This window comes from Amaranthus tricolor, chromosome 12 (genome assembly GCF_026212465.1).
Source record: "Amaranthus tricolor cultivar Red isolate AtriRed21 chromosome 12, ASM2621246v1, whole genome shotgun sequence".
Lineage (NCBI taxonomy): Eukaryota > Viridiplantae > Streptophyta > Magnoliopsida > Caryophyllales > Amaranthaceae > Amaranthus > Amaranthus tricolor.
Genome location: NC_080058.1, coordinates 2,009,285 through 2,020,141, shown reverse-complemented (window position 1 = coordinate 2,020,141; position 10,857 = coordinate 2,009,285). Strand labels below are relative to the sequence as shown.

The window sequence follows — 10,857 nt, the reverse complement described above, 5'->3', positions numbered from 1 at the left end:
TCAATTCTCGCATGTCATATTCCAATGTTAAGTCACGAGGATATTGGACGTATATGCAAATGGGAGATCAACTAAATATATTTAGAAAAACATAAAAAATATATTATTGTTGTTAAGATATCCATATATTCTTGTTTTATTTTGGTTTATTTATGTTAGTAGTAAATAGGATATTTTTTTCTTATTTAATCATTATTTTTTACTCTAAATCTTGTTTTGTATTATGTTATTCCCTCTAAATATGTATTTTTTATATGCTAGAAGCTCATTTTTAGAGATACATTTACACCTTTTTCTTATCCTTTAATTTATCCTAGGAAATCTAATTGTGTATTAATGAGGCAACTAAAATATTTGAAATGAATTAATCATTTATGAATAGGACTAGCGGACTCCCAAACGTTTTTACAAAATTATAAGCTTAACTTCTCGTACAAATATACAAAAGATTTTATTTTAATAATAATAATAATAATAATAATTATTATTATTATTATTATTATTATTATTATTATTATTATTATTATTATTATTATTATTATTATAGCTTTTTATGTATAAACCAATTTATGAAATATATTTTAGGTACATTTATTATGAGGAATATGTTGCTAAATACTCCTAGTATTTATGAAATAAATATTTGCTGAGTTAGTTAATAAATATTTTTGTCTTTTCACCTTTATGTTTTTTGGCGGAAAAAATAAATATAGTTATGACACGTGTTATTGAAATTAACGCTTATTGTATATACTCCTATGATAGATAGATATATAGATCATATTATGAATATAAATCTTCTCCATAGGTTGTGCTTACTAATTATCTCTTTTTTAATGCAAATTAATAGTCTTAATTTTCATAAAACTTACATAATCCATTCTTAAAACATCTCCCGCCAAAAAAAAATTAATGGAAAACTTTTTTTAAGAAACCTATATCTTAATTATTGAAAAAAATATATCATAAAAACTATTCATCATCTTGGATGATGCACAAAAGCAATTTCTTTTATCTAGTGTATATATGAATATGATTGGATCACTAATCTAAACTATTGATCATAGATATATAATAGATTATATATATATAGTAACTACATTATTATTTAATTCTAAATATAATGTTAATGATAATTAAGGATATGTTTTCTTTAACTATTAACAAATGAACTGAACTGAACTAAAATTTTAATAATAATTTATTTTTTTATTTATATATTTAGAATATGCTGATTGGAAAATCTATACATGATAATAAGGTGAAGAAAAATAATTTTTTCTATAAATGGTGAGTTTTAAACTCTGTCATATGCATGAAAATAATGTATTGAATGAACTAAACTAAACAATTAGACCCTAATTACTCATATTAAGATAGTTCTTAGTGCCAACACTAAAGGACATTTTTGCTCACACATCACTTTCAAAATTATTTTTAAAAATTGCAAACCCTTTTTTCATATAGAGTCATGCATGAGCATGATCCAAGAATGCCTATAAATACCACCTCATTTCACCAATACTTGCATCCAACTCAAACACATTCTATTTTGTCCCTCAAAAATATTTTCTCTAAATTAAATTTTATAAAAAAAATATATTTGCTTTTTTTGCTTAAAAGAATGGCAATGTCAAAAACCCTTGCTCTTTTGTTATTTGTCACTTTGATGCTTATTGCATTGACAACAATCCAGGTAATTTCATTTGAATTATAATTTTTTATTTTTGATATAATATTATGAAATATCTATATATATTTACTGTAGCTTTATTTGGTAAAAATATTATATACTCACTCTATCCCATTTAAAATATTTTATTTATTGGTATTTTGTAACTTTTGTTTACTCAAATATTAAAGTTGGTTATGCACTTGTGGTGTTTTCTCAGGCTGCTAGTCAATCTCAGGCACAAATCCAAAGTAGCCACCCAATGGTAAGTGCTTGTAACACTAACATGCATGCTATTTTCAAATTGAAATAAGTCAAATTTATTAGAAATATGACAATTTAAAAATTGACACTAGTAATTGAAATTTTTTTTTTTTTATTTTCTAATTTCGGTTTTTAGTTTTCAGAAAAACTGAAAATTAAAAACAAAAAACGATAACAAATGGGTTCTAAATAAATAATTTTCATAAAAAGTAAAAGAGAATTTATTAATAATTATGATATTTGGATGTTATAATAATAATAATAATATCTAATTCTAATAGAAGTAATTATTATAAGATAATTAAAGACAAAAAAATAATATGTGAAGTTGATAGGAAAAAAGTGCAAGTGGGATGAGGTTCTTTAAGAAAAAAGTTGAGTACTTTTGAATTGTTTCATTATGAATAGTTAAGTGCCTATTAAAAATAAATTCCATATTTTTTTTATCTTCACTCAAATTACTATAAAAGAAACTCTTAAAATAAGAAAATATAGCCATATAAAAACTTTAATTTTATATTTGTAGAAATAAATTAAAAGGGTGGAATTTAGAAGGAGTTTCTTTGTGATAAATGAAAAGCTATTCCCTTATATTTACATGTTTCTTATCTTTTCATAAATGTATATATGCATTATTGGTTTTAATTGTTAGCTAAATAATATATTTCCTATAATATTTGCAAAAGAAACAAAAATAATTAATTTAATTTTGTTTTTATCTAAATGTAGTATGGTGCATCACAAGGAAGCCTACACCCTCAAGGTAGTTTTTCCATCTACTTTTTATCTTTGTGCTTTGTACTCTTCTCATTCAATGTGTGGTTACAAAGTTGCATTGTATTTATAAATATAAAGCTTTATTTTAATCTTAAAATTGAAGTAATTTCATTTTACAAAGAGTTTAAAAAATATATATATAAATTTCAAATTAAAGCATTTTATAGATGAACAAAAATTAATAATATAATTTGTAAAAGGTGGTAAAAAAAATCATCTAATTACTCTAATTTTGTTACCATAAGCATTTGTACTCTAGAAATATAAGAAATAAAACGTGCAAAATTATAAAGCGCGAATTAACTCATTTTTGATATATTTATTTGTATTGTCGAAATTAAATCAATTTAATCTTACCTGAAAAAGAAATATAGTGATTAAAAATATTATTTTTCTAAACATTTATGTTGACCCCAGTACATGACTACTAGTCCACCATCGTAGCAACATAAATGTAATTGAAATAACACTCTGTTTATAAGAGATTACGATACAAACAATTCATATAAGTATTACAAATTATCATGAGTCACTAAATTTTAATTTATGGATAAAATTAAAAGTGAGAGAGAAAAAAAATATATCAATAAGAATTAAAAAAGTGATAAAAACACTACTTTAGATTATTACTAGATAATGCTCGTACAATGCACCACTTAATTAATTTTTTTGACATATTTGTATAAACAAAAAAATTAAAATTACGACTTTATGTTATAACCATCTCAAAATATCCTATACTCATTAAACAAAAAACATTTTAAAAAGTTTATAAATATTTGAAAAATATAAAAATAAAATAGAACTATTTGATTTTCTAGTACATTAAATGTTGTGACCTAAAACGTAAAAAATCAATCAATATAAATAATATTATAGTTATAATTAGTAAGTTGAAAAATCAAAGATGTAAACATTAGTCATAATAACAATAACATCATCATTGAATTTTTCAGGAAAAAATTTTTATTGAAAAAGTGACATAAATAATTTTTAAAAGTGATGACTTTAATATTATTTCATTTTAATAATAGTTATAGATACCATAAAATTGAAGAAACACACAAAAAAAAATTAAGTGTGGCAATTTAATGTGGTTAGACCAGAGAATTTGTGGTTGTAGCACAACAGTGGTAATTTGCTTTTAACCGCAAATGACGCGTTTTCAATTCTCATAGTCATACTTCATAGAAATACTTTACTTCTGTCGGTTCTGGTTATATAATTATTGATTTTTTGGTTGAAGATAAAAAAATTGAATACAATAGATTAAAATAGTGAAATATTTAGCTTTAAAAAAGAAAATAAAAAGAGTAAAATGGTGAAGTAATGTCTAAGAATAAAAATTGACAAATTTATTAAGATACACTAAATTATAAAATGAGGCAAATTAAGTAAAATAGAGCAATTATAATTATGAATAATCTAGAAGTTCTATAAATTCAAGAATAGCTAGCATCATGGGTAGATCTAGTATGTAGTCACTGAGGTCAGTTGACATAACTTAAATACAAAATAAAACTAAATAGTATACAGCAGGACTTATATGAGACCGTCCGTACAAGCAACCCATTTAATTTTTTTTTAAATTTATTTATTAATTAATTTGTCAATAGTGTATGTAAGTACACCCTGAATGAGTTATAGTATATTGTCTTTCACATGAACTATCAGGGTTCAAAACTCATAAAGTGCGTTTTACATTAAAAAAAATTAGCATTACTTTTATTTTCTTGGATCCGTCACTAAACTGGCACTTTATATTTGTATCTTTAATCTATATTTATATCTATATCTATATCTATATATCGGATTTTGGGGTCATTGAATTTAATAAAAGGTTGATTGAATGAGAAAGTGTTGGTGATGAATTGAATGCAGAGTGTGGAGGAAGGTGCACAATGAGATGCTCAGCAACAGCATACAAGAAACCCTGTATGTTTTTCTGTCAGAAATGCTGTGCTAAATGCCTGTGTGTCCCACCCGGTACCTACGGCAACAAACAACTTTGTCCTTGCTACAACAACTGGAAGACCAAGAGAGGAGGCCCTAAATGCCCTTAATTTTTAGGACTACCTCTCTTTTCTCAACTACTACTAGCACTACTACACTATATTTATTGCTACTACACAAGTTCTCCTTAGCGTAATTCTCGAGAAATTCTTGTGTGGACTTAATACGCATTTTATTTTTTCATTCAGTCTAACTATTGTATAACTGCTTTTCTACTATTAGTATTGTACTAAGTTTTAGGTCTTTTTTACGATCTACTGCAAGAATTAGAGGAACCTTAATCTGATTTCTTGTATTATATTTATATATGATATGGTATGGTTTTATTATGCTTCCAATCATGTGTAATAGAAGTATGATGTACTAGTTTGAAATTTATCGTAACGATATGAATATATTCTGGTTGGGTTTTAAATCGATTTGGTTGTTTTTTCTTTTTTCAAAACATAATGATAATCTATACTTTTATCAATTTAGCATTTCTTCCTTTAAACAAATTTGTACACTCTTTTATCCTTAACATGTGAAAGAGACAATGAGCTCTCGAAAAACTAAAGGGGACGAACTTAATGGAAGAGACTTAATAGGTAAATCAAGGGTACTTTAGTTTTGGGTTTTGGGTTTTGTGTCTTGACATTTTCTTATACTTCTTTCGTCTATATCTATTGTTTTTTGGCGTATTATAGAGTGGCTTAAGCGAAGGATAAGATTAGATGAAAATCAAACCATGACCTTACCTGAAAAACTGATACTTACTTTCCAACTGAGATATGACCTGATTGTTGTCTACATGTAACCCATTAGTCTTAATAACTCTTTCGGTAGAAAGACAAAAAAGAGTGAAAATTTGAAAAAAAATAAGATTATTTAACAACTTTATTCCAAAAATAAGTTTCGTGAAAAATTTATTCCCAAAATAAGCGTCCGTACATCCAAACCTAGGCTTGGTGTAATGTCGCTGTTACTAACAGCGAATTAAAAAAATAAAATAAATAAAATAAAAATAAAATAAAAATTAGTAAAGCCTCAAGTCGCTGTTAGTAACAGCGACTTAATGCATTTTAAGTTTCTTCTTCGTCATTTCAGTTACTTCCTCATTCCAACCTACGAGATTAATGAGTTGACCAAACAACCTTAAAGTCGCTGTTACTAACAGTTACAATATTTTTTTTTATTTCGCTGTTAGTAACAACGACATTACACCAAGCCTAGGTTTGGATGTACGGACGCTTATTTTGAGAATAAAGTTTTCACGAAGCTCATTTTTAGAATAAAGTTGTTAAATTATTTTATTTTTTTCAAATTTTCAAAAAGAGTAAGATGGAGAGTGTACACTAAACTAATACAAGTTATGGGCTGATGCAAATTTTTTATATGGAATGAAGTATATTTGAGTTGGTTGGCAGTTTAATTTACAGCCCAAATGAACTTGGGTTTGATATGTGTTGAATGAATGAAAGTAGCTAACAATTGCTTACTTAAATGGTTCCTGTTCCATAAAGCCCATAATATACTGAACACAAAATCCAAATAAAAGGCACAAATTCTCAAATTATACGGTTTCATAGTGAGATCATTTCTATTAGATCAACCTAATGTATATTTATAGTTTTAAAGTAATTATTTATAACTTTAAAATGATCACTTGTAACTTTAAAGTGATCATCTATAATCTTTAAGTGACTAATTATAACGTTAAAGTAATCACTTATAAACTTTAAGTGATCACTCATAATCTTTAAAGTGATTAATTAGAGTATTGAGCTGATTATATGAGTTTGTCTCATGATGAGATGGTTTCATACAATAGTACAATACATGCCTGTCATAGCATGAACTTTGGTAAAGTAGGGTTATACGGGCTTTAGAATTGAAATCTTGGAAGCCCAAGTGACTCTTAAAGCTTCAAAGTGTTACTCGGTGCTCTTAAGTTTCATAAAGAGTAGTTGACAACTTATCCTTTCACCCTTATGACCAAAGTTGGATTCTCACATCAAAAAGAATTGACTCACTCTCCTCCTTGCATGTACAGATTCTTCTAGCCTACCCCATATCAACACACAAAAAGTTTCATACAATATAAGTTCAATTGATTTTTCAGTTCTTACAGAACCTCTTACAAAAAGTCCATCCCATTTTAAGTTTACAAGGTAAATTGCAGCTTAATGGCACTATTAGATTGATACAAGTTCGATAACGGACAATTTTCTTTGTTCTTTTGAATTTGCTTTCATATGCTCGGGTTCTCGGTGAATCAAAAGTAGAGGAATGGGTAACTGGTGTCTGCCGTCTGGCGCACTTGGGATCGTTAAATACACCGGGTATGGGTATGGGTCTCAAATCCACAATTTAAGAAACATGTTGCTAGAAATCAACCACAAAGACAAAAACAAATCTAAGGATCTAATCATAGATTTGAAGGGTTCCCAGCAATCAGCCACAATCAGTTTAGTCAGCAAATCGGATATCACAGGCTCACAGCAAATCGGGTTGGCGAATCGGATATCACACAGGCTCACAGCAAATCGGGTTGGCAAAATAAACCAAAACAAACCAACATGAGATCGTCAGTACCAAAATCCGATGAACAAGACTAATAAAATGATGTTATTTTTGGCACAAATTACTTAAATTATGGTAGTAGAATTAACTTACACAAACTGATACATCATACAATATACACACCAAAAAAAGAAGGTAATGCTTGAAGAGACTACTAAAAAGGCTATTCCTCATGATTTACTGGTATACATCTGCTGTTTAACAAAACTTGTCTCATACAAGATTGAAAACAAACTAAATGAACAACACACACAAACTCTATCCAATTGAATCAATCTTCATCTTCTACATCTCCATGCTGATACAGAAAAAAGAGGTCGATCTTGCCAACAAATAACGACACATCCGTTCTCTTCCTTGATCCTATACCCGTCACAATTCGGTCCTTGTAGCAATCGTCGTGCTTGCAACATACCCATATAGCTCAAAGGGATGCTTCCGAATCCAACCATATCGAGCCTTTGCATCCACTTGTCGAGTTTCTCGTGCCTTTCTCTTCTTTCCCCCCCTTCACACGCGATTATATTCTTGATCTCTTCACCAAGTAGCATCTTCTCGACTTTCCTTCTCTCGGGGGATGATCTAGACGCGGTGCTCTCCAAGCAATCAAACAATGCAGCATAAAAATACAATGCCTCGGATAATCTCTCCATTAGTCCAAACCCGTTATGATTTGAATCTTGCTCGGTTATCACCATAATTTTCGGGGATAACCCCCACAAAGAAGCAAGAAAACCATCCATTTTCGTTGAAGCATTGATCGATGTAGGTGACGAGGAAGCTGAATCGTTACTCGGGCTACTACGTCTATTACCATTACCAACCCCATTCATATGATTTAACAATGCCAAAGAGTTTATCTTCCTAAGAGAATCATCATCACAAGCCAAAAGGGTATGCAATTGAAGAACCGAGCTAATAGCTAAAGCCTCCCCGGTTTTAACACGAAGCTTTTCGACATCTAGGTTCTCTAACTTGCTAACAACAGGATTAAACTGAAAGGGCAAATCCAATTTCTCAGCTTCCTCAGTTAACCTATGAGCTACTTTATCTAAGACTTCTTTTTGTTGATGAACACCAGTAATTCTCAAATGAGGAGGCCCTTCAGGTCTAGCACTCAAAGCCTGAATAAGGGCAATCCATTGGGCTGGCTCTGAGGCATTAAGATCAATTATATGAACCATCTTTTCACCCTCCATAGCTTCGAGAATCGATTGATTCGTTACAACGAAAGCAAGCTTTAAAAATGGAAACAACTCAAAAAACAGCTTCCTAGCAAGAATTTCCTCACTAACAACAGGCATTCTAGTGAAATTAAGAGCTCTAAACAAACCAGGCCATGATTTTAGAACCCTCTCAGCTAAAGATTCAGCAAAATAAGCAGCAATTCTTTGCATTGTATCACCATCTGGGGATGCAAGATGGGAAATTTGTTCAAGGGCTAAATTTGCATTATCTAGGTTACCAGTAGATACATGATTTGCACAACTGAGTAATAAGTGTATTAAGTAAAGACCCCTTTCTTCAGGTTTTAATTCTCTGAGCCAAGGGTTTGGAGAACCTAAATTTGGGGACATTCTTGAGAAAAATTGAAGGGGTGATGAAGATGTTACAGATGATCCATCATCTTGAAGCATTGGTCCCATTCACAAATTACACCCAAAAAGTTCTTAACTTTATACTAATAAAAACCCAAAAAATCAAAACACAAAAGGGATCAATTACTATGATTAAATTATCAAAATAATCAAAGGAAGAACTAATCAAAGTAGAATTCTCTAGTCAAAGACAAAAAATTCCCTCTTTAAACTCAGCAAAATCAAACCAAACAGAAAAAAACTGAAACTTCAACAACAAGATAGATCTGATTTAATAAGAAAACAAAAGAAAAACAGAGGAATCTACCATAAAAAAGCTTGAAAGATGGCTTGATTGATTTATTTAAACAAAAACCTTTATGGGATTTGTAATTCACTCAAAACCCATCAAAAGCCCCAAAGAAATTTCTAATTGTCTCAAACTTTGAGTAATTTCCTGTGTTTTTTTTTTTATCAAATCAAATAAAAGATTAATAAAAAATGATGGGGATTTATGTTGTTTTTTGTAAGAAATTGTTGAGAGAGATAAAAGAGAAGAATAAGAAGAGGGGGAAGAAAAGGGTTCAAGATGGGTGTGCTTTGAAGGACTCCACAATTGGGGAAGGGTACGTTAGTAGACAATGCGTGGTAGTAGTTTTTGTCGTCAACTGATTTGGTTTCTTGTTCTTTCTTTCTTTCTTTCTACTCTTTTCTAAAATTAAACAGGAGAATATGGAATTTATGAGAAAGAGAGCCTTTTTTGTTCTCATTTGTTAACTTTTCTTTCCATTATGAATTAATTGATTAATTTTTATTTTATTTACAAAATTAAAGAAGCAAATTTAAAGAGACAGATTAGTTATCACTTTATACCTATAACATTGATACGAGGAGAAATGACACAAGGATTAAGAAAGTGGTGAGAGCTATAAAATTATGTGGATTTGATTAAAATAAAAAAAAGTTAGAGGAGGATGTGCGGATTAAGAAAGTGATGAATATCATAGGAGATACTTTTATATCGAAAAATAAATTTAATGATGAATAGTGCTTAATAATCATATTGTAACAAGTATTTCGAAATCAGCAAGTTTTGTATGAGACCGTCTCACCGTGAGACGAACCCATACAAGCAGCCCAACTAATTTTTTTTAAAAAAATCAACTAATTAAGTAAGTTATAAACAATTTTTTTTTGTTTAGTTTTTCTAAAGTAAATATTGTCCAGTTCATATTAAATCATCTCACCATAAGAAATAGAGGATCTATATATGAAGTTAAAAGTAGAAATATTGCTGGATATTAATTACATAATTATTTGTGAGATATACATTAAAATCATAATATTTGATAATAAAAAGTATTGATTACATTGTTCTGTATGTACTTTAGTAGGTTGCCTTTAATTAAATAAATTTATTGAATGATAAATTACAATTATTTATTTATATTTTTGCATGAACTTTGATTGAGCTTAATTTTTGAAACGTAAATAACATGAGCCATGGCTTCCCTAGCAGAAAAAAAGATAGAGATGATATAAAGTATTGATATCAAATGATATATATAAATAAATTTTAAGTAAAATGGACGTATTTTAATATTTTGATATTTTGAATTTGATGCGGAATAAATGGTAAAGTATTTTATCTTAGTATAACATCATGTAACTATATTTTGTAATCGGCATGTAAGGTGTTTTGCTGTTCATAAACGGTGAAAGTTTTTTATTATTGATGTTATTACCAATAGTTTTAAATTATTGGAGGAAAATATTTTATTCATATAAAATATGTTTTAAGTATTTAATAAAAAAAAAAGTGAATAATGAATGAGAATAATTTATTTATTTATTATATTTACTTTTGCATATTGAATTATGATTAAGCTTAAATTTAAAAACATAATTGACATGGAAAATGACTTTATCCCTAGTAAGAAATTAAATAATATAATGGATTAATGTTCATTTTAAGTAATAAATATAGATAAA

The 10,857-nt window shown here is 28.4% G+C and overlaps 2 protein-coding genes across 2 annotated transcripts; one reads left to right on the top strand and one right to left on the bottom strand.

Moving 5' to 3' along the window:
* The first annotated feature begins 1,524 nt into the window (after positions 1–1,524).
* On the top strand, positions 1,525–5,064 carry LOC130797101 (protein GAST1-like). The gene is made up of 4 exons (XM_057659593.1): positions 1,525–1,696; positions 1,893–1,937; positions 2,666–2,699; positions 4,595–5,064. Exons 1-4 carry the CDS (start codon positions 1,625–1,627, stop codon positions 4,774–4,776), a joined length of 333 nt encoding a protein of 110 aa, XP_057515576.1. The 5' UTR covers positions 1,525–1,624; the 3' UTR covers positions 4,777–5,064.
* A 2,285-nt stretch (positions 5,065–7,349) lies between these two features.
* On the bottom strand, positions 7,350–9,614 carry LOC130796883 (scarecrow-like protein 3). The gene has a single exon (XM_057659304.1). The coding sequence runs from the start codon at positions 8,932–8,934 to the stop codon at positions 7,567–7,569; it is 1,368 nt and encodes a 455-aa protein (XP_057515287.1). The 5' UTR covers positions 8,935–9,614; the 3' UTR covers positions 7,350–7,566.
* Between the last annotated feature and the right edge of the window lie 1,243 nt (positions 9,615–10,857).